The 26,765-nt window shown below is 42.2% G+C and overlaps 1 protein-coding gene across 1 annotated transcript in view; it reads left to right on the forward strand.

Annotated features, from left to right (window-relative positions):
• The first annotated feature begins 5,123 nt into the window (after positions 1-5,123).
• Positions 5,124-26,765, forward strand: part of ERBB4 (erb-b2 receptor tyrosine kinase 4) — a 466,745-nt gene continuing 445,103 nt past the window's right edge. Inside the window, exon 1 of the mRNA XM_058028496.1 lies at positions 5,124-5,170. Within this exon, the coding sequence (XP_057884479.1) occupies positions 5,155-5,170 (16 nt within the window). The 5' untranslated portion in view covers positions 5,124-5,154. The remainder of the gene's footprint in view (positions 5,171-26,765) is intronic.

A 26,765-nucleotide genomic window follows, 5' to 3' on the forward strand; every position in this document is an offset into this window, starting at 1 on the left:
GGCGATTACTACATCTGTTAGGAAAGGGAAGAAACAAAAGAACTAATGTTGATGATAATTTATACTGACACACCAAGGATGGGGAAAGCACTCAAGGCACTGTAGACCTGGCTGGAGCTTTCAGCTGAGCATTTGGAACAATCTAATGATTTGGACATTGTTCTTTTTCTTATCCTATTGTTTTTCCTTTACCCCCTGCTACCCAGTGACCAAAAAGTCTTTTAAAGCACACTAGTGTACTGTCCACACATCAACACTGGAAATTGTTCCAGGGCTTTAGAAAGACTTGTTTAGCAGGGAAGTCTTTGAAATGGAAATATATAAATCTGTAACTTTAAAAAAATGATTTTTTAATTTAGCTTTTAGAAGGACTGCACAAGGTTCTTCAATGTAGCATGTTGTGTTAATGTCACTGAGCCTGCTGAGTGAGAATAATTTTCTGTCTCTTTGCCTTCTTGCCTCTTGTGCATGGCAAAAGGGACTGGTGCTTAGGGGGAGGAGACAGCCTGGCCTCTCCTACAGCATCTCCCTCTGCCCACAGTTGTTTTGGGGATGTGAGATCCCTGCCTACCTATTGTCCATGAGTGCCTTTTGAGTCCCGTGGCACTGCGTGCCTCCCCAGCCCTGTGCAATTATTTTTTAATTTTGTCTCTTTTAAATCAATCTCCTCCTAATTTTACCAGTTGTCCCTACTTCTTGTTCTGCAGCACTTTGCAAACTGCCCTTCTTTAAGCTTATCCACTTCACCTGTGTTTTGGAGCTGCAAACTCCTCACTTTGTGCCCACAAACTGGGTAGTCTGGACCCTTGGGCAAAGTGGCAGCTCCATCCCCTTATGGTGTTCCTTGGCTTTGTTAGAGCTGCAGCCTTGCCCAGCCTGGCAGTGCCCACGGGATGGGGACGTGCCAGGGACCTGTGAAGCGGCAAAGCAGCACCTGTCCTTCCCACAGTGTCCCTCCAGATGATTCACAGCTCTGTGGTGACTCTTCTTTTGGAGGCCACTGCACAATGAGGAAGTGATTTCAGATAACTGTCAGTGAAGACTCCAAGATGTGAAGCTGTGACTCCCACGACTTCAGCTTCACATAGGCAGGGTTGAGGTTATTACCCCTACATGTGAGCTTTGCTAGTGAGGCTCAGCTGCCTCCTCCTTGCTTTTTGACTTTCTGCTGGTGTTCCTCACCATTGCTGCAGCATTTGAGTTCCTCCCATTGGTTTAGTTTCACCTCCAGGCTCTGAGATTTTACCATTTCTCCCTTCTCCAGGCCTGTGATGAAGGTACTGAATGAAATATGTACCCCCGGGGGACCCTGGTGCTGGCTTTTCTTGATTCCCAACCCTTTTGCTTCCTAACCAGCTTTTAGTCCATAAAAGATACTTTTCTTCAGGCCCATGACAGCTTAGTTTCTTGAATAATCTTTTGCATGGGCTTTGTCAAAGGCTTTTTGAAAATCCAATTATTTTGAAAATCCCTTTTATTCACACACCAGTTGACTACCTTGTATGACTCCAGGTTATCAAGGCAGGATTTCCCTTTGTAGAAGACATGCTAGCTCTTTTTCAATGAGGTCTTTCTTATCCATATGACCAGGGAGTTTATTCTTCATGATAAACCCTACAATCTGAGCAGGGTTGGCAGTGGGACTTGGTGATCTCCAGCTCCCGGGACCCTGAATTGGGCTGTTTTACTGCAAAGGTGCTCCTGGTCCTTCTGGGGGGCAATGAGGTACCTCCCTCACTGGGAAGCTGCCCTGGGTGTCAACTCAGGAATTGTTTTCAGCTCCAAATGCTGAGAGAGAGGTTTGAATCCTCTGGTGCTGCCAGACTTGCGGGTGATGTTTATGTTTGGGGTGGATTCATGGGCAGCCTCTGTAGGTGCTCACTGCTGCCTCAGCAACAACCACCAAAATGTCTGGACACAACCAGGACCCTCCACTGCCTTTGGGAGCAATGATAGAGTTGTCTGGATCTCCTTCAGGTGTCTTCCTTGTCCTTTTCATTCTGTTCTTCCTGTGAAAGAGCTGCTCAGGGCAGTGGGACCTCAGAGGAAACGGTGGCTACTCTCCAGCTGGCTGCACCCTCACCTCAGGGCTGTAGGGGGATGCAGTATGGGGAAATGAAGGTGGCATAGAATGTAATCTTATCCCCTAAAGAGTTGCAGCTGGACTGATTACTAAAGATTAGGAGCAGGCCTGATGTTAACAGGCCACACCTGTAGCCAATAAGAGGAGTGCTATAAAAGAGTGGATTGGTGGGAACAGGAGTCAGTTGGCTGCTGGGAGGACAAGGAAGAGTCAGTGCCCAGAGGAGCTGCCTACAAGAAACATCAAGGAAGTACGAAACTCTGGCAATATGGAACCCTTGCAATGTAACGACAATAGAACTCTTGCAATGTAATGACAACAAATGGTGACCCCGATGTGATTCAGGAAAATACTAAACTATATGACCCCGTGAATTTGGGGAAAAGAACTTGAATATTAAACTATTGGTAAAATATATCAATTGCAGCTATTAGTGTTTGTTAAATATGAGTAGAAAAGATTTTGAATTGTAAACTGAGAAAAGCTGCAAAACTGAACCAACACTCAGAAATATATATTTGTACTGTAATGTGTTGTCTGAACATCTGTATAACTATTAGTTCTGAATGAAATATATGAATAGGTCATAATGTTAATTTATTTGAATATGTACTTCTAGAAATGCTGCAACTCTGTAATTAAAAAAGGGGGAATTGTAGGGGGATGCAGTATAGGTAAATGAAGGTGGCATAGGATGTAATCTTATCCCCTGAAGAGTTGCAGCTGAACCAATTACTAAAGATTAGGAGCAGGCCTGATGTTAACAGGCCACACCTGTAGCCAATAAGAACAGCATTATAAAAGAGTGGATTGTTTAGTTGAGGAGGAACTGGAGTCAGTTGGCTGCGAGGACAAGGAAAAGTCAGTGCCTAGAGGAGCTGCTTACAAGAAACATCAAGGAGGTACAAAACTCTAGGAATATGGAACGCTTGCAATGTAACAACAATAGAACTCTTGCAATATAATGACAACACAGGGCTGTTCTGGGGGATCAGCAAGGCCCTGGCCTGCACAAAATGTCACCTTGGAGCCCCCTTCTCCCAAAGGGGAACATCACTGCAGCCACATGTCACTGTCCCACAGAGGGCCCTGGAGGAACTTTGGAGGCATTTCTGCCCTGAGTGGCCATGGATGGCCCCGGGGCTGGGGCAGCTCTGAGGGGTGGGTTTGTAACAGGCAAAGCTGGACATCAGTAACAAAACCACATGTGTTCATCCCTTGGGGAAAGAAACCTGTGAGTCCATTCTAGAAACCATGCATGGAACAAATTAGGAAAAAAAATTAGGGAGATGTGGAAAGAAGAAACTTAATGTCCACATAAAGAAACTTAGTATCCACATAGTTTTTCCTGTGGCTCTGGGAAACTTGGAGTGCATGCAGAGCAGAAGCCACAGTGTCCCTGAAAATTCATGGAGGCTACAGTGAGGCACCATCAGCTCTTTAGTGTTATGGTTGTCAGAAAAGAATTAAAATATATCAGGTCTCACATGTTAGCAGCTCAACAGATGCTACTGTAAACATGATGCCCCAGCAAAACCATGTGATTAACGCTGCCTAGCAGGCTGGCACACAGAGAAATGCAAATTGAAGGAGCATTAGAATGGTGTTGTTATTGATGTATTCTGTTAATAGCAGTGGGTGGTGACTCCTGAGATTTCTGATGAGTTATGCTCATACACAGTTGGTATGAGAAGGTGCAGTGTGGGTAGATTTGCTGTGCTGCTCCCTTGTAGTCTTCTAAATATTTGGTAAGCAGAGGAAGGATTTGTTTAGGCCCTGGAGAGCAGGTTCCTGTTGTTCTGTTGCAGGCAGAGCATTTTGTGACCCTCCCATGAGTGATGGCTCTCGACATTGTGCTGGGCTGTGTGTGGTGTCCTCAATGTGGAATTTGTGGGCATTGTGGGAGAACCTGGCTGTGCCCCCTGCCCTTTGTCTTAATGAACAACTCTCTCTTTTCAACTTGGGAGTGTGGGGATGGGGAAATGTTGATGATTAAAGATGCTGTGCTTGCTTTTTTATTTCTTCTTATTGATAACTCCTCACGATGCTGCAGCAATGCGTATTCCCCGTGAAACATAAATAGCTACAGGCTTCTCCTTCCTGGGGCAGCCTCCTGATGCCCTGACAGAGGAGCCACACAGCAGCTGGCAGGCAGTGGAGCTGCAAGTCAGGCTCAAGATAGTCCTACAGATGCAGAGGATGGATGGTCCTCTCGTGTTCTTGCACTTAATTCAGCACAACTTTAAAATCGGTATTATGGATCCTTCCCAAGTCACTCTGTGCATCAAATCCTTTCCTTGCTCCTTTAGTGAGTTTAGTTGAAGAAGTCCTTGTAAGGAGCCTGTCTAGTTTCAGGAGATGCTGGAGGTTTTTGCACTGTGCTGGTCTCTGCAGCACATGCCAGGCTGTGATTGTGGCCGTGCTCAGGACTGGGACAAGCTTTGCACTGATTTGAGTGGGGGCAGGATGTTGCCTGATGTGTTCATACAAAACAGTGTGCTGTTCACATGTGCCTTTTGGTTTATGTGCATGTTCTTTGCCACTGGATATGCAGATACATAAGTTAAATACATATATATATATATAAAATATATACAGATATATTAAAACATCCATGTCAGCTGATGGTTCTCCACTGTGACTGCTCAAAAGCTGAGTTGTTGCACTGACTTGGCTTGACTACTTGTTATATAAGTGAATTTGCTACAAGCCTAGATGTAATTGAACTTATTGGGCTAGATTTCATTGGGATAGCTTTCTTTTTTCCTTCTTGTTCTTGATTTCTTTCCAGAAAATCTGTAGTCATATGGTGAGATAAATGGGAATATTGACACTACGGAATACTTGTCTCAAGCTCTACCAGATCAAAGCTTTTAGGGCCCTCTTTCTTCCTTTTGAAACTGAGCCTGAAATTGATCTGTGAATCTTGTTTCCTAAAATTGGAACAAAGATGGGTATCTTTATTCAAACTGAAATTCTGATCCATAAAAATGTTCTTAATTTTAGATGGAATTTCATTGATTTTTTTGTATGGCAAAGTCCCAGTTGGTTCCTGTAAGTTCTTGGAGGAAATGCAACTGAGGGAAGGTAGGCAAAACTTGGTTTTCAAGGACTAAGAAAATGTTTTCCCTTTTGCTGGTGCCTGTTTCCTTGTTCCCATGGTGATGGCTGTTAGTGGATGGACCAGCTCTGAAGTTGCAGGACTAGTCAAGCTGTATGCTGCAAATTAAAAGTAATTTAGTAATAGCTTTTCAAAAGTATCTGCAATTTTTGGTGGCCAGCTGGAGCCACTAGAAGAAAATTTTCTTTGCGGTGTCCTGAAAGGAAATTCCTTTGAAGCTTGTTATAAATCAGGTGCTCCAAACTTGCCTGCTTTAGATCTTGTAGATGATGTAAGCTTGCAAACAGAGATATTTGATGTCTTAAGTTTTGCTTTGTTTTGATTGCTTTTTTTAAAGTTCTCTTGCAAAAGGCAGCTTTTTGGGGGAAGTTACTCAAAAGGAGGAATAATTTAGAGCAGATGTTTTGCACATCTATGGCTGTGTGTGCTGCTAGACAAAGTGGCTGTTTTAGAAAGGAAGCATTTTATCAACAGATCTACAATCTGTCAAACACAACTGACTGCTGGAGAGTCTGTCAGGAACAGCAATTTCACAACTGAGATGGACTTGTGGATCTGTTGAAAGCAGCACCTGCTGTCAAAGGGGTAAGGAAATATTTAGGCATTGGTTAACATACAGAAATAGTAAATTTCTTCTTGAAATCCTGGAGTACATATGCTCAAATTTAGAACAATCTTCATGTTCTGAGGTATCAGCATGCACCTCTCCTCCTCAGATCTCCTGGCAGGTATAAGAGCTGCATGTGGTGAATTAAGCACAGACTTTTCTGTTTGTTTGTTTGTTTCTAGAGGATCTGAAATATGAGAATCCTAATTTCTTAATGAGCATTCATGGGGAAAAGGAATGTCATGGCTTTTTAGTTTCAGCCTGAAATTGGATAAAATATTGACTTTCCTAATGCATGATTAATAGTTTTTCTTAATGAAGAAAACAAGCAGTGAGCTAAACGTGGTAGGCCATAAGTGCAGCTGGCATTTTCAGTGCAGGGGTGAGAGCCGGCCATGTGGGAAATGCTTTTTTGCGGAGTGGAAAGAATTCCTCCCTGCAGTGCTAGAGCCAGGCAGGCACACACACATCCCCTGACACTCTGCCTGTGCTCTGGGCTGGCAGCAGGCTGGGCTCTGATGGATGGTTGCCTTGCTGGTCATGGATGCCCCTCACCCGTTTCATTATTTAATTACACAGCAATCTGAATGCTGGGCACTACAACTGCATTTTCACCCAGAGCTGATTTCCATTTAGTCTGTCATGTTAATAGTGAAATAAATTGCTCTAATTGCCTGCAAACTTCATCAAATTCATATTTCTTCCTTTTTTATTGAATATTTATTAAACTTCATGTCATGTCTTGCTTGGTTGGTAAAAGCGGTCCGGTCTGTGCATAACATTATGCTTTAAAATGCAGGGTGTCACATTTTCCCTCTTCCTCTTGAATTTTAATTCAGATTGTGAAGTTTTGCATTCATGTTCATATTAATCATGCAATTTGAAGAAAAAAAGAGCCAGTCTGCAAGGCATCCTTGTCTCTACATCAGCTCTGATTCTGCTGAGCCTCTTATTTAAAGGAAGGAGCCCCTTTGGGGCCAGACCTGAGGCTGGTGTGAGTTTTCCTGGCAGAGGGGTCTGCTCTTGGTGTGCATGGACTGAAAAATTCAGTTTAAATTTGTGAAGTGCTCTCCTGCTTTGAGCTGTGTTCACATACTTTTCAACTGCAGACACGTGCATGAGTGGTGTGTGTGGGGCAAAAAGTAGCAAAAACTGAATTTTAGTGGCACTATTCAGCTATCAGTGTTCCTATTCCAAGTATCTCTTAGTCATGACTCTCACTTTCTCAAAGAAAACTATCTAAGAGTATCTTTGTGCTTGGATTTTTATTTTTTTTTTACATTTCTTGAAGATAATTTCTGGACACCGCATTCATGGGGAACATGTAATAGGAGTAAAAATTAAAGGCTCCACAACCATATGGCAAAGGAAAAAAAAAATAATGAAAGGACTAAACCATATTTTCAGGGACTGATATTTATTTCTCCATATCTCATTATTTTAGAGGCAATTTGATGGTTTTATTTATTTCTGAGCAATTTGCATACTGTGTGCATTTGTGGGACTGACTTGGAAACCTCCAGGTAGTACCATACTTAAATGCATAATGCTAAGCAACATGCACCAACCTTCCAAAGACTGAGGAATTCAGCTGGGGCCAGGTATTTAGGGGCAGTTTTAGGTACCTTAATTGCCTGAGGATGAAGGTAGATCATGTCAGCTCTTTTGAGAGTGGTGAAGAAACATGGCAGTGCTTGGAGAATCCTTCAGCTGCTCTGTAAAGCACCGCTGGATTTTAGCTCCTCTGGATTTTGTCTGTTTGGGCGAAGGGGCTTTGAGACTGAGAGCACTTTTCTGCCTCTCAGATCTTTGTCAGTGGGTGCTCACCAGCTCCTGTGATCACCTGGCTCTGCCCAGTGCCTGGGATGGCACTGCCAGCAGTGTCGGTGCTGCTGGGCAGCTGGTGGCCATGCAGGGACATCTTCCCTCCCCTGCTCACCTTCGTGTTGCTCTTGGAACCAACGGTAAGAGCAGTTGCATTTTTGTTCTTTGGATAAATTGTGGTGTTCAAATGCATACTTATATTGCTGTGTTTTGCCTCCCTTGTCAGCTCTGCCAGTTCCAAAACTCACAGGAGGTAAAATTCAGCCTGTGCAGACTCCAAGGAAGGTGGGTTCATGCCAAGTGATGTTTTTTCCCAAGTGCTTGTAGGTTTAAATTGCTGCCTAGTCTCTTCTTTTTTCTGCTCTGCCTTTTATCCATTGAAAACATGTCCCTTAAAAATTGTGATTAACTACCTCTTTCTTTGGTTTTTCTATTTTTTGGTTATTTTTATTTCCTCCCCTCCCCATGCTTTTAGCCACATCAACTGGTATTATATATGGCTATAATTAAAATACAGTACATATACAAAATGCTGAATTAGGAATACATCTGCATTTAAAAATATATAAAGAAATTAACCAGGCCATTGATCAACCCAAGTGGCAAATGCACTGAAGAGGGTTTATCTCTGTGTCAAATGCTTCTGTGAGAAAATCTCCAGTGGAATTGTATATAATGGTTTCATGCACCATTCACAGTCAGTGGTGGTGTTACAATGATAGAGACTTGCTGAAGGAGTCTTAGGCCTCTTTAATTAAAAGAAAAAAAAAAAGAAAAATAGTTAAAAGTATGATCTGTATTCCAACTAAAGAAATGAACGGGTAAGTACTTATCAACAGGCACAGCTTTTGTGTTTATTCATCCAAGGACTAGAAGCACATATTTTAGCATCTGAATGATTATAAATATGTTTACTAGCTATCAAAATCAGAGCTGTTTAATTTGAGAATACCAATTCATATTCAGATGCCTTTTGCTTTTCACTGCTAGTATTAGATATCCTGTTCAGCATTCATAGCTCTGGCATTCATCATTTTTGGCTCACAACATATTGAGCTGTAACTGAGGACGGTGTCAGAGTGGTTAAGGGACACGGGGTGTGTTTGGATTACTCTTACATCAATGTGTCTTGTCAGAAGGACTGAATGGAGGCGTTAGGAATACATGCAGCATTACCCACTGCAGCAGGAAAGCAGCACTTTTTAATTCTTCTTGTTTCTAGTGGTGTACTTGTCCAAGGGAAAAATGAAGTACAAAGTCAGTAAATAAGCCCGGTGCAATTAAAAATGATTGGTGCTTGCCTTGAAATAGCCATCTCCAAAACACACCTTTTGTGGCTGGAACAAAGCTGTTGATGATCATGATCTAGGAACCTACCAGGGCACACTTGTGCGATGCTGCATTTGTTTCCTGTGTTGTCTCTTCCAACGTGACAAAGTGTTCATCTGCTGCATATTCCCACTTTTGCTCCTTTTAAAAGTGCCTTTTCAAGATGTCCTTCCCAAAAGTTCATCCAGATGGGACCTTACATCAAGAAAAATAAAAAGGGAAAAGGAAAGAGCAGGTCAGCAAGGAGGTCAACCCAATGCTTCCATGTTCTGGATGGAATCCTGACTGGCTTTGAGAGCAGCCTCTGATCCTGTAACCATTCCATTGAAAACGGTGGGAAGGAAACCCCTTCCTCATTTAACATGGGTTGGCTTTGCTGTAAGACCTGTTAACAAGCTACACTCTCATTTTCAAAAGTTGGAGGCAAAACACTATTTTTATTTTAAAAATATTTATGTTTTACCAAAGTCATTTTGGGGCATAATTCCATCTTTCCTTCCTGTCTGTCCTAGCTGATGTCTCCTTTTTCCTTCCTCACCCCTGTAACAGATATTATAGTGGGTATAATAACAGATACATGGGTATAATAATGATGTTTAGCAGCTCACTGTGTCCAAAGCCCTGGGCTTGCCTCCCAAACCAGAGCACAGATCACACTCAGATGGCTGCACAGTGATTTGTGAACATCACTTTTCACTTCAGCAGCTCTGTGCTGCCTCTGAGCTGGAGGGCCTTGGCAGTTCCTGTCACTCTGGTGCTGACTTTTCCAGGGTTTTGGGCCTGCTGAAGTTGTGAGAATTCATGCCAGTGTTTGTGAAGTCTACCATGGGCTGCCCTGCTGGAACTGAAGGACAGCTGGAAAACAAACTGTCCCAGAGATTTCCTTGGGCTCTGAAGGGTCACTCAAATTGCTTTGCTAGCAACTGTGAAGACCTGCTGATGTTTCATGGATGTCCTTGATGACTCACAGTAATAAATATGAGCTAAATATAGGGGTTTTTATCAGGCTCTTTTGGCCATTTGGAAGTTTTATTTTGTGTCTCTAGCTCTTTCCATGGGAGCATTCTGCTGCTGAGTGGTGTGTTCATTGTTCTCTGCATGCTTACTCTGTAGTGCCCTGCTTGCTCAGTATGGCAAAGTCTTTCTGCACCACAAACAGCCCTTTGCTGTTCTTCCATTCCTTTCCTCATAGTCCTTTCCAATTCCTTGACCTTTTGTTTTCTTGATGATTTGATTTTTCTCTTGAAATAATCTCCTTTAAATCAGAAGAAATGGACAGGGTTCCCCTCCATGCATTAGACCTATTGCTGGGTCTCACTCAAACCCCTAAAGCAGTGCTTCAGATGAAATCCAAGTTTTCCTGATGTTCATGTTCTGTCTAGAATTGCCTCTCATGTTCCCAAGCTCCTCCTGGTTTCTTGCAGGTCTGGGAGATTACTCAAGGCATGCCTGTTCTCCCTCTGTACATCCCCTCACAGGATGGGGAAACAAAATAATGGGACTGTTTTCCTGTTGTGTAGTGAAAATTCTGTAGCTCTGTAATTTTTCTTCTTGGTAAGTTTGTTCTTACCTAGGTTGTGCATTAATCATTTTGTTTTCCAGTGTATAATATGTTTCCTCAGGAGATTTCTCCCTTCTCCCCCATCCCTGCCTTGCATACACTCTGGTGTTGTGTGATGCCAGCAGTGGCTGAAGGCAAATACCATTAATTTGAAATCTGAGCATGCTGTGCAAAGGCTGGGGGGGTTCCAATATGTTTGTTTTTGGAAAAAAATAGCGCTGTCTTGGGAAGTGATATTATCATACACTTGTCTCCCAGACTCTTCAGGGCTCACATTTTCAAGTGCCCTGTGGTTAGGAGATGGATCTTAGGGGTGAGTGTCCAAAAGCACTTGGCATCCCACAGCTCCTGTTGGGAGCAGCTGTGCCCGTGGAGGGTGAGCCCTGCTGTGCTGGACAGGAGGATCACCAGGGCAGTCTCCTGCTGCCTGGGGTATGGGCTGAGTTAACCTCCTGCTGCAGCATCTGTCTGGTGACATTCTGGGGACATGGTTGGTTTCATGTGAAACTCCACGTGGGATAATCCATTTGAATTACCATAACTGCAGCCGTGGTCCAAGTCCGCTGGAGTCAAAGCAAATTGTTTGCCCGTTATAATTCTCACTAATTGCTATAATTTTGATCCAGCAAGAAGTACACAAATTCAATAGTTTTTCAAGAAACCTCGAGGTGAGCAAAGAGCTTACTGGAGGAGACGAAGTCTTCAACTTAGTGATGGATTTAATTCACAAGAATTATTGTATTGCCAGCAAAGCTTTCAGCATGCTTTGCAAGTTCCATCTGTCCTTTTCAAATCCTGTTCAAACAGTGTTGCAGTGGTGATTTCCCAGAAACAAATCTGCTTCCTGTCAGTTAACAGGAAAATTGTCCATAATGTTGGGGTTTAGCTTCCTCCTCAGGTAAAACCTGGTAGCTGGACCTAGTTAGTGTGTGAATAGTCAGAAATACTGCAACACCCAAATGTGGGGACATCTACAAAGTACTTGCTCTATTTGTTCTGTAGGCAGGGGATCCTCAGCACTTTCTGAAGATTGATCCTTTTTCTCTGTGTGGGTTTAAGTAGCACAAGTGGTTGCTACTATAGGAAAAAATCATTTTCTTTGATATTGCCACTTGAAAGGCAAGTTACAGTATTGAGCTTAGTTATTCCCTACTTTATTTACTCTTTTTTTATAGAAAATATGGGAGGAAAAAATATTCAGCATTTGTAGAGAGATACTTGTGTTCTTCTGCCAGATACAGAGGCGTGAAAGAAAGCATTATGCATAACAAGATATTCTCAGGAGATCTGTTTAGCAGAAGGGCACAGTGTTAGATGTAATTTGTTTACTGACAGAGTTTCCAACAATGGTGCAATGGACCAGGAAACATCACTAAAGTAATGAGTCCTTTCCTTTTTTAAACTGATTATGTTTGAAGAGTGCAAATTAACCCGCTTTTTGAAGCTGCTGCTTAGGTGAAACAATTTGCTGATGAAAAGGCATCCCCCAACTGGCTCCAGCAGCTGATGTGGATAAAAGGTGCAGAGGCCATGCACGCATAGGAGAAAAGCTGTTTTCTGTAAATCAAATGCCAGCAGCAACCAGGCTGATCTAATCCAGGACCTACTGTAGTGAAATTTTGGGGCCAAGAACAAAGGCGTTGTGTTGTGTGCAAAGAAACTACTGTCAGTAAAGTTGGCTTGGCTGAAGATCAGCATAACTCCTGGGTATTTGGGTAGCAGGGGGCTGCCCAAATGCTGCCTGATCTCCTCACACAGCACAAATGTCTGTCAGCTAACCCTGCTGCTCATTGGTGCCCGTGTCAGGTGTTCATTGCAGCCCACTCTTCATCCTGGTGGCTTGCAAGGGATACAGGGCACAGATATTATTGGGGACTGATCTGAGAATCATGCAGGGTCATTACTGCTGGGTCTCAAACAGAGCACAAGTGTCTCCCTACAATTGCTGAATGCTTTCCTCCCATGTTTTCTATTAAAAAAAAAAAAAGAGTAAATAAAGTGGAGAATAACTATGACCCAGCTGCGGTCTGAGCTCTCCAGAGAAATCGCTCAGGATCCTGCAGAGCACCTGAGAATAAGTGAGTGTTTCCCATGTTTTAGGTAGGTGCTATTGGTTGTCCATGCCTGACAAAAGCAGAGGTGCACATTTTTAGCATTTCCAGCCACCTGTGATTGTGACTTGTCTGTAGTGGGCTCTTTCCTTTCACGTTGTGTAGGTTTTGTTTGTAGTGACTTCAAGAACCATGTGCTCATCTGAAAATGAATGCAAAAGGAGTATTTGGCAGTGAAAAAACTCATATGGGAGATTTCCATATGCCCTGCTGAGAATTAGGCTCAAGTATCAGTGGGAACTCGGTGCCCAGCTGCCATTTGTCTCTGCTTTTAAAAGAGATTTTTCCATAGAAACAGTGCTTTATAGTAGATGAATCCAACATTGTTTTTAATTTGGTCAAGCAAAGGTTCTTCTGGAGGAACAGTCTGGCTTGTTCTCTTAACAAATCATTACAAAATGATCTGGGCATGTAGTTTTGATTTCCTTAAGTACTGGAGCTGGGCTTGAATGACAGAAACAAGCATTCAGTGTTATCTGATGCTCTTGAGACTCCTGACAGATAAATAATTCAGCCCTTCAACACAATGTTTTGTTAGAAATTAGTGTGCCTACTGGGTATAAAGCAGAGGTGCCATTCATAGTAATGCAGACACCTCCCTGGGGTTATTGACTATCCTCAAGTGAGATCTGCTCACTTGAAATGATCACCTTTTTCAGAAAAACACATTTACTTTAATGGCTTTCAGTATCTGTAGCTTAGCTGTTTTGGTGACTGTTTCCATTTCAGTGATTAATGCTGTTTATAACTATAATCAGAATTATTTTTAATGCCATCCTCTGGTAAAACTAGTAATGCTAGAATTTCTGTTTTCCATGGTTAAATGCATTTTTCTGTATAAAAATTACATGCATACTTCTGTTTCTGAAGTAGAGCAAAGCTACCCAGGATTAATGCTTGCCACAGCTCCTGCTTCAGTGTTAGAAAAGCCAAATATCAATGGGCCCCTTTTTCCTTCTCTTAGCTGAATTGCACATGAAAAACCAGAAAGTAGATGTCAATTTCATGTTATAGAACCTTTAGAAATTGTTCTGCTTCAGGCTAAAGCCAGTTCCTTCCACCTCCTGGCACACTGAAGATGATGATCACCTCTCAGCAGCCTCTGAAACATTCCATGATGTTTAATTCTCACTTAAAGACTTGGTGTTTGCCAGCAGAAGATGTTCTCACATATTTCCCTGCCTTTGGCCTAGGTGGGGAATACCAGACAGCATTGTGATGTTCTGCTCTGCAGTGATTTTTGGCAGGAGGTGTTGAAGGCCATATGGATTTTACCTTCTGTAAGCTCATCCCTAATCCCATTCCTCCCGTTTCATTTTTGCAATTGAATTATTAGCTGGCAAAGAACTTGGAGTTAGGTCTGTGAGAAAAACAGGAAGCTCTCAGAATAAGCACAGGAAGACAAAGATGGATTGAAAGTACCTGTTCTGTGGTTCACTGCCCAGCCCAACAGGAATTGTGGTTCTGGTGCAAATAGCTCAAGCACAGGTGTGAAGAAAAAAATTAAAGAAAAATAGCATGACTTTTCCACCACTAGTTAATAGATTTTATTTTTTATTTTATAGATTTTAGTTTATGCACTCATGTCTCTGACTTTCCCTTGGTCTATTTGGTAAGAAAATCTTGTCAAGAATTGTTGTTTACTGAGTTTTCTACTCTTTATTTTCAAGTCTGTGACTGAGAGTTTTAGGGTTTGTTGGTTTGTTTTCCTTTTTTTTTTTTCCTTTTGTGGCCCTACAATTTAGAAATAGTTACTAAAAATCCTTAGGAATGGTTAACTCAACGAGCAAAATTTATTTTACTGAAGAGAGTTTCACACAGGCTACAAAGCTCTGTTTTGTTCACAGACAGACAGTGGAGACAACAGTGAATTAAGAATGCAATGGGTACCTGGAAAATTACTCTTACTTATTTTCCTAGTGGTGATGATGTTTTTTAAAAGCGCCAGTTAAGTGCAATAATGATTTTGTCTTCATATTTTTCTTGCAGTACAAGTACTGGAAAATATTCAGAGATATTGATGTAATAATTTCCAGGAAAAAAACCCTTGTCTTCATTCAGATTTCTGAATTTAATATGTAAGTGAATGCAGATGCAGTTGAGCTGGAGAGAGGCCTTGAAGGAATCTTCCTCTTGTCTTTTTTCTTCTCACCAAAATGACAAAAGGTGCATTTATGGATCAAATTGAGATTTCATTGTGGAAGTTGTCTCTCCAGAGTTCTTCCCCCAGGTCCATGGAAGTCCAGTTCCCTGCTTTTCCTTCTGCTTGGGCAACGGAGACTGCCTGGTCCCAGAAAAAAATGTGATCAGAATCAACAGGTGTTTCTTGTACCTGAAAAATTTATTTTTTTAAGCATTAGCATATTGTGTTTATTTTGATCTAAGCTAAATGACTTCTCTCAAGAGATACCAAAGCTTTTTCCACTCATTGATGCTACTTCCCTTTAGCAGTAGCTCATGGCAGAGCACCATAAAAGTGGTGTCTTGTAATAATCTGCAGTAGAGTTGTTTGGTTTCCATGGATCTAAGGAAAATGCTTCTGTTTGAGTTTGATCACCTCTCACTGCTGTGTGCAGAATGACATCAAGGATTAGGGAACCAGTTACACAAGACACATCAAACTACTTCTTGCTGTTAAAAGACAAACTTAAGTAGTACAGCAAACTTACTTTTGAACTCCTTTGTGTTGTTTTCTTATTTAAAGGGGAAAGAGATGACACTGTACTATCAGCAAAGTAAACAAAAAATAAACTATGGATATCTGACTGGTTAGCCAGTGTGACTTTTTTTTTTTTTAATTTAAGGATCAGGGTTTTGTGGCACTGTTAATTGCAAGGAGAAAGCCATAAAATGTAGCTCATCCTCAATTTAAATGTTTGGTTATCTAGCAGAAGTACCATGCATGGCAATTGAAATCATAGCAGTGTCTTGTTCCTTTCCCCCAGTCAGTGGCTGTTTATTAGGAGTTTCTCTTCTAGAAACTGATTTCAGTGTTCAGTCTTCCCTTCTTTTTTTGTTTGCATTGGCATCCCAGGCGGTTCCATGGCTACAGCCTTTGTCTGTTCTGCAAGATCTGTGCATCATATTACAGATATTGCATTGCTGTGCAATGGGTGCAAGGTGGTGATCACACACCATAACGTGGCAGTGAAAGATACGTGCAAACCCACATCTGGCTCCAGGGATTTGCTGGGAGGCTGCTGTGAAGGGAGAGGTGTTTGTGCATGGCACACTCTTAGTTTTGTGCAGGAATCTGCTCCAGGCAGAGGCTGGGCTGCTGTCTAATGGTGCTTCCAGCAGCTGGTGATGCTCGACCCCTGCTGTCCCTGAGCTGCTCCATGGGGCTGTCTGAGCTGTGTTGGCCTGCATGGACTCAGCACCGGTGGAAGAACGTGCTGGAGCCCATGAGCTCAGTTACCTGAGTCTGGCAGCTCTCCAGGAGCTGAGTCCAGCCACCTCACTGCCTGCTGTTCCACCACAACTCCAGTTGGGAGAAGGCAGGATGTGAGTCTTTGCCTTTGACTCTAAACTGGAGAGATGGAAAAATGCTCAACCCAGTCTCTCAGAAGTATGACAAATATCACAATAAAATCTGTTATAATTTGTTTCACTGTGAGTGCTTCTTTTTTCCCTGGTCTCAAATGGTTAAGTGCAATACCAAATGGAACTGCTGGATACTTTCCTGTGTGGCAGTAAACTGTGGAACTGTCACTTGTGGAGTTTTTCAGGCTGTTTTGGGGTTTAAGTTTGTGGCTAATGACCTCTGTAGTGGTCATACAACCACAAAGCTGGAAGTCAGAGAAGCATCCGGGCCACCCAGTTTATCAGTGCTTAATTGACAACGTGCAAGACCTGCTTGTGATTTATAGCCTGATAAAGGGACACACTTTTTATGTTCTGCCAAGACAATTGGCAGAATATTTTAGGCACAGATGGCACATTAGCCCTGGACAGCTGGTTCCCTCTCTGCTGTCACATCCAAGGACCATCTAACTAATACTGTCACACATGACCCAGTTCGCTGGGTAACCGAGAGGGGTTCTCACGCGTGGCTTCGTGTCAGCCTGAAGGCACATGAAAATCAATCTGCTGAAAGACTTGCCTCCAAGAGCTTTCCAAGACTTAGCACCCCACCATGCCCTTCTGGCTGTTCACTTGCTGACCTCCCTCTTTTCAGCTGCGTGAGCGTGACCAGAGTTTGTTTCTGGTGCTGGGGTGTGCACATGTGCAGCCTGCAGAGTGTGGTTCTCTCCTTGCTGTGTCCTCTACTCTGCATCTGCACAAATAAACGTGCATCTGAAAACACAACAAGGCAAGAGGAAAAACACACATGTGTAGCATGAATCTCTTTAATGCGAGGCAATAAGGGATCACTGGAAGGGTGGCTGTGTTGAAAGGTGTATCTTTAATACTTAAAAAAATAATACATGTATTATTTATGTAATACAGTATATAGTGACAGTATAAATTATGTGTAGGTGATAGTGAGGATAAAAAGAACAGAGGATGAAGTAAAACTTCAAATGCTTTTGGAAAGAAAAAAAATCTAACCCCAAATTTTTTCTAGAACGTAGGAAAGGTCTGAGGTAGAAAGCTGAAAGTTATGTTTGTTGACAGATGAAACACATTTCTGAGATCAGAAACTTAGTATTTCAAGGTATGGTCCCAATAAAAATAAACCAGGTTTTCCATACTTTCTTGCTGTTCTATCAGAGCTTCACTGACTTTGCTGCAAACTGCTGTGCAGAAAGCCTTTAAAATGTATTTTGGTTTACAGCATCAGATACAGAGTCCAAGAGAGGTGATGGGATTAGTGTGAGCTTTTATTGATGCCAAGGTATTAGACCAGAAACATTGGAGTTCTGTGTTTGTGTTTAAAGATACAATTTTAATAAGGTAGAAGGCAATTTATCACAGGAACAGTGGTGTTGGATTGTGGAGAGGTAAACAACCAGCAACTAGGAGACAGGAAACATCACCCTGCTAGGGGAGCACTGGGAAAATATCCACTTGCATTACCCCTGATCCCTGCTGTCAGCAGGGTTTCACTGTCTGTGCCTGGAGAGCAGCTTGGTTTGTCTTGGAGCAGGGAACATGGGGATGGATGTCTGTGTGCAGCACGATGCTCATGGAATGCAGGGGATCACAGGGATCCCAGGCACAGCTTGCAGGATTTCAGCTAACTGGAGCCCCAGATTCTCTAGTTGTTATTTACAGAAATTTTGTGCTGTTCTAGGGGTTAATGATAACAAAAGACAGACTGAAGAACCATTCAAGTTATTTTCCAAATTAGAGCTAAGGTAAAGGCTTTGGTTTTTTCTTACAATATTATCTGCTGTTTTCATTAGGATTTGCCCCCAAAGGTGATAATTTCATTGGGTTTATTGGAGAAAGCTGCCTAAACATATCATGAAGCTCTTTATTTAACATTAATGGAAGCAGAGAGCAGTAGTTGAGCTCTGTTTTAAACAAAATCAGTATTAAACACATCTCTCTGAGCTATATATTAAATGCCTCTGTAGAACTGCCATAGAAGTTGCAGGCTTTCATTTTCAGGGAATCTGGAATATTTCAGCACAGAATGTGCAGCTCTGGGTGTGAGACCACAGTGTCAAATTTCATTTGCACTGGAGTCACTTACAGGTGACATGTAAAAGTGCCTTTTAAATTTGCTTTCAGAGGCACTGGAATAGATTTGTAAGATTTCCAGTGCTTGCTGTGTTGTGTGTATTACTTGACTGACCAAGTGTCTCTGAAGAATAACAATTTTGAAGGCTCTGTCAGAGTCAGGTAACCTTTTGAAAGACTTTGTGCTGCAGTAACAGAGTGAAGTACATCACACTGATTCAGCCTCCCAAGGGGTTTGGTAATCTATAATTAACAAATTAGTGCCAATCACCAGCCTGGTTGGACATTAAGGATCGATTAGCATTGGGACTGACATTGATGTGCCCCAGAGTCCTGGAATTTCATTGAGCAGATGAAGACCTTTGTGCAGCAGAGGGTGACACTCTGCCATGGTCTCAGTACAAAGAGGAGTCTTATTAACCCCAGGTAGGAATTAAGGAATAATTGGTTGTTCCCAAGCTGAGCAGGTGACTGTGGGGGCTGGAGGAGCAAGCTTTAGGCTGGGAATCCTGCAAGTGCAATGACCTTCCCTCCCATTTCTTCCTTCCTTTTCACTGCTGCCTGTTTCCCTCTAAACAGTGGGGAAATGCTGAAATTAAAGCATATGTGGCAAAGAAGTTTGCACTGTGCCACAGAAAGGCAGGTTTGTACCATACACCTGGAGGTATTACCTGCCTTTCGTGTTCTTGGCTTCAGAATTAAGCTATGGGTAAAATAAGTATGAACATGAGTGAAAAAAGCATCTATTTGAGCTTGTTTGATTATTTATAATGTTGAAATTAAAAATTTTAACTGCACTGAAAACTATATATTCCATTTGGTGTAATTAAAGGCAGCACTTGTGCTTGCCTATGAGCCATAGGCAAAATTATTAGCAAATGGGTGCACTTGTGTGTGCTCACTGGCATGCTGGTAATTGTTTCATCCTTTCAGATCATCTGTGTAATGACAGAGATTGTGAAAGCCCTTGTCCTAAGCTTTTATTCAGTAAAGGAGCCGTGCTTGATAAGGCATTATGGTTGATAAGAACCATGCAGCTAAATGAGTACATGACAGCAGCAAGTGGACAAGTGGATGAGTAATGGAATATCCCTTCAGTGACTATGGAAAAGTTTACTCCAGTTTGAAGAGCAGGTTGTTTTCTGGCGCTTTGAATTTCCCAGTGCCTGTTTGTTATCTCTGGGAGTGTTTTTATCTCTTGCTGCCACTGAATTTTCACTTGGAGGTTTTTCTGCAGTGTGAGACAAGTGTCAGCTGATGGAACCAGCTCTCCCAGACTGCTCTGGCAGGAGCAGTGTTGCTGCTTGGGCTTTGCACTTGTTGGGCAAGACTCCTCCATGAATTGGAGACTCCAGGTTGCTGCCTTATCCATATGATCCAGCACCAAGCATCCATATTCTGAAAATGCTGAAAAGAGCCCTGGTTCACTTAGTGCTCTGTTAGACTGGCAGGGAGGACTGAGATGGTGATTCTGACCCATTTCAAAATATTGCTGCTGTTTTGGCTTGTAACAGGGTAAATAGGAATGACCAGGCTGGGCTTGGCACTTTGGGAGTGTCCTGGGCTGCCCTGTGTGAGCGGGGAAGATTTCCTGAGGAAAAACTCAGTCAAGAGTGGACCCAATCTGAGCTGTTAAGGTTTCTGGCAAAATGAAGATGGTGTTTTGAGTAAAAGTTCACTCCAGGTGAAATTTCACAACCTTTCTGATCACCTCCATGAGTTTCATGCAGACCTTTCTTTCCTCATGTTGTGGTGGCTAGCTTAGGAAAAGGAAGGATGTGTCAGAGTTTGTTTTGTTACAGTTGGACACTTTACCCAAGTATTCTTCTCAAACAAAAAAAATTAAGTGAAATCCAGTGTAGACGTAGAACAAGTCATAATGACAACTTTAAATCACTGCTCTAATTAGTGAGCACTTCCTGGGGACTCATTAGAATTATAAAAGCATTATTGTTGGTATGCAGTGGCTGGAACATGTCGGGTTTTGGGCAGTTCAACAATATTACCTTGAAGAAAAGAGTTTTTGCAGCCTTTAAGAATTTTCTGTGGTTTGTGAGAAAGCACAAATTGCAGTGTCCTAGAAATCCTTTATGAATTGGGCCTTCTGTTCACTCTTATAAATGAGGAGGGGTTTTGAGTTTATATGCCACAGTCTAATAGGTATATAGTGACTGCTTAATGGGATTTACATTCTCTCAAACAAAATTAGGGTGGTAAAAGACAATGCAACATGCTGTAATGTAAATGGGACTGACGGCAGAATTAAATGTTTGTGGAAACAGGGCAGCAGATCTATCAAGAGCTAATTAGACAGAGAGTTCGGAGACAGACTTGGGAGTAAACAGCACCAACAAAGAGAGAGGGAGAGCAAGAAAGAGAGAAAATGGAGCCTTTGTGCACCGATGAAAAGGAGTTATAAACAAGGTTATTTAAATTGGAAGGTCTGATGGAGCCTGTCCCATGAGAAGGACTTACTCTCATCTGAACCTGTTGATTAACACAAGTTGAATGGCAACTTTGATAACCCCTTTTATGTGCAAATAGTTCCTCTTTGTTGCAGTTTGCTATTCTTGGTATCTTCCTCTCCTACACTTTTTCCACAGGATAATGTTTCCATTTGAGCCTTTCTCTCAGGCACCAGCTTAAAAACAAGACTTGGGCCAAAATATTTCTAGAGAGCAGCACTAGAGCAGAGCAGAGAGTTTAGGTATGTCCTGATCCCTGCAGGGGTGTGTGCATGGCAGGAAGGCACCCCTGTAGAGAGCCATCAGGTGAAAATGATGCTGTGGAATAAGGGCAGAGTGGATGAAGCTGGCATGTAGAGGATGCTGCTTGCCTGCCATGCCATCAGCTGTGTGTCCTTGCCATTATTGCACCATTTGGCACTGCCACTGCCTTGTGCAGGCTCCTGCTGTCACATGAAGGAAGCAAGATTTGTTGGAGTAAAACCCTGTGTATATTTACTTCACAAGGGTTAGTCCCTGAATTTAGCAGGAACAGGATTTGATCAAAATAAGTTTGTTGTAAAATCATTAATAATCCATTGCTGAGGCATTTAAATGATTTTTGTTGAGTCTTCATAACTTTTCTTCAAACCTAGCCTAAGCAAATCTCTGGAATGAAGAAACTGTGAATAAGAAATAACATGGTAACTCTGTGATTTTATATTTATAGAAGGCTTATTCAGGGCAGTCCATGGCATTTCCTTTATTACCATCTTTGGCAAATCCCAGTTTGGCTTTGGTTGTTTTGGTTGTTTTTTTCCTTTGAGCTGTATGTAAATGGACCTTGCTGAATTTTGCACAATGATGTTTGTACTGGGAGGGGATCAGAAAAACTCTTGTGGTTTTGGGGTTTTTTTAATGGGAGAATAGCCATTTTGACATCTGATTTTGCTATTCTAACAGCAGAGCTGTGATTCTAAGCATGTAAGAGTTGGGATGAGAAGCTGTGCTGGTTTCTCTGACAGAAAATGTCATTTTTCAGAGGGAACTATAAAGCCTTGCCATGAGGGGTTGGTGAAGCAAGAGGAGTGCCATGTCTGAGGGCCTTTCTCTGAAATTTGAGCTCAAATTTCTGTCTGAAACCAAACCCACTGCCTCTGAAAGCCAGATCAGATAGGAACACTCTGTGTGAAGTGTCTGACAACTCTGGTTTCAACAGAAATACACCAAGTCCTGTCTTATTTGCTCAGAGAAGCTGACTCTGGTAGGGAGCATGATTTTATCTCTTGGGGAGTGTTATTTGATGAAAGACATCTGGGCTTGTGCCAGGAAGGTGGAGCCTGTGCTGAGTCCTGGAGCTGTGGCATGGGGAAGGTGGTTTTTGCCATGCAGACAAGGGCTACTCCAGCAAATCCTCCTGCATTCTCATTTTGGACATAACTTGTGCTGAAAATCCATGCTGCTGGAAGTTTATTCCTTTCCCTGGAATAATACTCCTGCAAGGATTAAAGTAATGTGGGTATTTGGTTTGTTTTTTTTTTTTATTTCGTCTATGAAGAGGCATTCCCTAAGGAGAGGAAAAAAAACCCCAACTGATCTGGGTGTAGTAGTTACCCATCAGAAATCAATTACATTTTTCTTTTTTGCTTGCTTAGTGTTCTTACAAGTCTAGGTCACAGTTTTCTTTGCCTTTACTTCATCAGAGCAGCATCCTTGTGTTTGACAAGGTCTGTGGGAAGCCATTGACTTTCATGTTCGTTTGATTACAGTTTAAAAATGAAAGCTCTGCATTTTGGCTCTGACAGCAAAGGCATGGGGATGTTTTGGATCCCCTTCCTTTGGTGCCTCATGCAAAGAGGAAGGAGAGCTGGTGTGTGTGAGAGGTTTTTGTCAGGCATGGGATGTTTTTGCTGGGGTGTGAACTGGTGACTTTTTCCAAATCCTCTGGCAATACCCTCTGAAGAAACTTTATTTAGAGAAGGGTGCCCATGCTCAAATTGCAGGGAAGAATCTGCAGGTAAGAAGCCAAACTTGCAATGTGGTGAATCTGAGAGATCTCTAGCTATAATAATAATAAAAATAATAGATGATAATAGCAGACAGCAGCAGTGGTGCAGTGTAAATGGCACAAACCTTAGCATATGTTATTGCTTTGCTGGTAACTGGCACCAAGCTCGTGATTGAATGCAGAAGGATAAAACCACACTCCCTTTTTACCTTCTTTCAGTCACACCAGAGCCTTTGACAAATTATTTTCTTGTTTCATGGGTTTCAGCTGAAGAGCACAAAGCAGCAGCTTGAAATGTGTGAGGGTATTTCACCACAACTGCACACACAGACCTCAAATAGATCTCCTTTGTTTCTCTAGGAAAAAAAAAAGTGACAAAAATATTATTCCTAAAAAAATATGGTTTGGTGGTTTTCCTTCCTGACTTTTAGCAAGAGTTTCCAATGAGAGTTTTTCAGAAGAAATGACCATTCTGAGCTTGGTGCAGTGAATCCTTTGCTTGCCTACCCTGTGCTAGCCCTGGCTTCAGTTCATTCTGTGAAATGGAAGCAGAGGTGATGCTTTGGCAGGGAGGTGCCAATTTGAGGTTTTGGGTCCGGTTTTGCATATTGCCTGTCACAGTCACTGCCTGTTCCAGGCTGCAGGGCACTCTCACTTGGTTTTATGATAATACTTTGAGCTTTTATATGGATTTTTAAAATTAATTTTTTGTATTCTGTTTTGTAGGAAGCAAATATTTGTCCTAAAATTTCATCCTTCCTCTTTTTTTTTTTGTATTTGGTACTTTAGAACATCATAAAATGCATCAAATCACGTAATTTTGTTAATTTTGTGCTGTTACACACACGATATAATTTTAGTGCAGAGGTGTTCTTCCAACAATTTTGTGTACAAGTTTGATTTTATTTCATGGTAAGAGAACTTAAAATTCAGAGTGAATTCTTGGGTGTAAAACCCTGCCCCTTTGAAAAATCTGCCCTCTTTTGAGTTTCAGCTTCACGAGGCTGTGCTGAAAGCCTGGGTGGCTCTGCTGCTTTCTTCTGTGGTGTTCTAGTAATACAAAAGTCCATTGATTGATTACAGTTGCCAGATGCAAGTACTGTACAGGAGTAGCCTGGTCTGAAATTCCAGCTGTAAGCAGATTTTTAGCCCAGGCTGCTCATTGTCCACCCCCTCCCAGGCAGCATCCTCACGTGATAAATAACAGTCTCTCATCAAGGTCACTGGGAAAGGCCCTTTTTTACATATCTCATAAATTTTAGCCAGGTGCCAGTGATGTGAGATTAATGTAATGGCACTCCAGCAAGCACTCAGGCTTGTCTTAATTATGCTAAGGTTGCTGGTTCACCGTTTCTCTTCATCTGTCTCCTGCTTTAGGGAACACTAAACACTATGTCATTAGATTGTCTGTTCCACAACATTGGCCCTTTGCATTTACAAAGTCATCAGGTGCCTCATGACCTAGCTTTTCTAAGGTATTAAATTAAATAAATAGTGAAAACAAAACAAAAAATAAAATAATTAAGTAGAAGAGGAGGCTGGTGATGGAAGGAGGGCAGAAGGAAGGGGTATAAATGCACCTTTGTGTCTGGTGGTAGTGGGAAGGGCTACAAGCTTGGGGGATACATTTTCCTGTTTTATTGTGGGGTTTTTCCTCTCTTTTTTGGTTTTTTGGTGTTTTTTTGTTTTCCCCTTTGGAATTTAAAAATCCTCTACTGCACTGTTTGGGGAACCAGTGAGAAGGGGTTAAACCTTAAACAAACCTTGGATGTTTCTTCCCTGAGCTCTGGGATGGGGACAGGGGACAGCAGTCCCATGGCACTGAGCTTTGTGTCCTGCCATAATAAAGCTCCTGTTAAGGCAGGGAACCATTTCCTCCTACATCTGGGGCACTATGAGTAATATTTCTTGGACATTTGTTCCCTTCCATCTGCAGGCTCTGTTTAGCAGTCTGGAAAAAAGGCTGACCTTGATTTTTGTTTTATTTATTTTGTGTTTTATGGCCACAATGAAAGAGACTTTTGTTTCTAGTCTGAGCGTCCCCTGCTGGCTCTGCAGGGAGGAGAGTTTGGAGATAACCAGAAAGGACTCTCTGATGGACCAGTTTGGATTTCTGGGACAGTAAATGCCTCCCAAGGGCCTGAGCAAGGCCTGGGCTGGAGCTGCTTGGTGTGGCTGGAGAAATCAGGGGTCTGGTATGTTCAGTGTCAGCTCTCTGTGATGTTCTAAGATGGTTCACTCTTACTTTCTCCTGAAAATTAACGTGGGGATTGCAGATGAGACAAGTTTTCCTGTTATTTGCATGCTCTGAGCACGTCAGATCCCAATTTCTGCAACCAAGGCTAAATTAGTGCGTGGTGCTCCCTTCACTACCTAGTACTTGTAAAAATCTTTTTAAAAGGACAGAAAAAAGTGTTCTTCACAAAGGAGGGCCTTATCTGAGGCACAGAGATGCAGGCAGAGCAGAGCAGTCATGCTCTGAGTAACACACAGGGCCCACTCTCATCCAGCTCACCAAGGCAAGGGCCCAGTGAAGAGGTGGTGAGAACAATCTGAGTTTTTATCAGTTTTGTGCACAAAACTGCTGACTCAGGGCTGCTGCTGTGTGCAGGGAACTGTGTACCAGCATCTCCCTCTCTGCCTGCATTTCCAGAGCCACCACAGGGCCCTGAGCTCCCTGCCCTGGCTTCCCTGGTGTTGGTAATTGATGCCACAGCCACACCTAACATGGGGTGCTTTCCTGCTGGTGGGGAAAGAAAGCACAGTTTGACCTTTCAAAAATAAAGTGCAGAGGGGTTTAATGTTTTTAAATACATCCGAACTGATCTATTCAGTCCATAACTAAAATTGCTGGAGACGATCCTAAAGAGTCCTAAATCACTTACTGGGTACTCCACCAGCTGCTGGTGGCTCCAAGGCACAGATCTGAATGTCAAATCATCAGATCAATAAAACAGGCATGGGATGTCAGCAATTACCAGTGACACAGGAATTACTGCTGTCACTTTATTAACATAATTTTGTTAACTTATTTTTTAGCCAACTGCCTTTCTATAGTTGACTATCCATGGAAGAATTCTTTTTTATAATTTATTTTATAATTATTTTTAACCACCAGACATTGTTTTAAATTCAACTGCAGTGTATGTGCAAACAACATAGCTGAAAGTGTTTTGAAAATGTCTTAGCACCTCTGTACAGGTGTAATTCCAGTGGAAGCTTCTGTCTGCAGCAGAGTTTGCTGGTTATTCCCAGCCACAATAACTGGGAATGTGCTATCCAGTAATGATCTGTGCTGGTGCATTGTCATTATAGTGAAAATAAGTCCTGTCACCACAGTAGGAAACACACCTATGGCTCCCTCTAAAATGTCTGTGAGAAGAAACATAGCCATGGCAAACCCAGTCCTAATGGCACATTTCAGAGCACCACCAACTTCTCTTAATGGCACAAGATTTATTTTATAAAGTGATCTATTCAGCTGAAATTAAAATGCTTATACACAGCTTGAATTTTAGCTTTGTTTTGCTTGTCTCTTGGTTTTGGGAGTAACATTTTTGCAAAAATATTTTGGGGGTGGGTTTAAGGCTACGTGCTCCCACAGAAAGCAGACCCTTGTGCCTGACCACCAGAAATGTGAGCAGGGTATATTTTTCTTTTCAAAACTCTTGATTTTTACTGCAGGGACTATTGACAAGTGTGTGAACATCCATCCTGATGGCCCTTGGAGAAAGGCTGCAGCAAAAACATTGATTTTGTTGCCTGACTGACCCCTATTTCTAAGAAGTAAAGGCAAAAGCTGGGGAATGTAGATGTAAAATGAAATAGTGCATTGCCTTGTTTTGGTCAGAAGTGAAATGTTTAACCATCAAGTGGCAAATGCAGTGGGGACAGATGTGCTTTTAAAACACCACTGTTTTTCACTGGAATTTTTCAGTCTTCCGGGGGTTTCGTGTTTACCCAACTAATTTATTACTTTGATTGAGTGCAGTAATTGCATGTTTAACTGAAGAAAATTGCTCCATTTAAACTAAAGTTTTATCTCTGTG

The sequence above is a fragment of the Melospiza georgiana genome, chromosome 7 (genome assembly GCF_028018845.1).
Source record: "Melospiza georgiana isolate bMelGeo1 chromosome 7, bMelGeo1.pri, whole genome shotgun sequence".
NCBI lineage: Eukaryota > Metazoa > Chordata > Aves > Passeriformes > Passerellidae > Melospiza > Melospiza georgiana.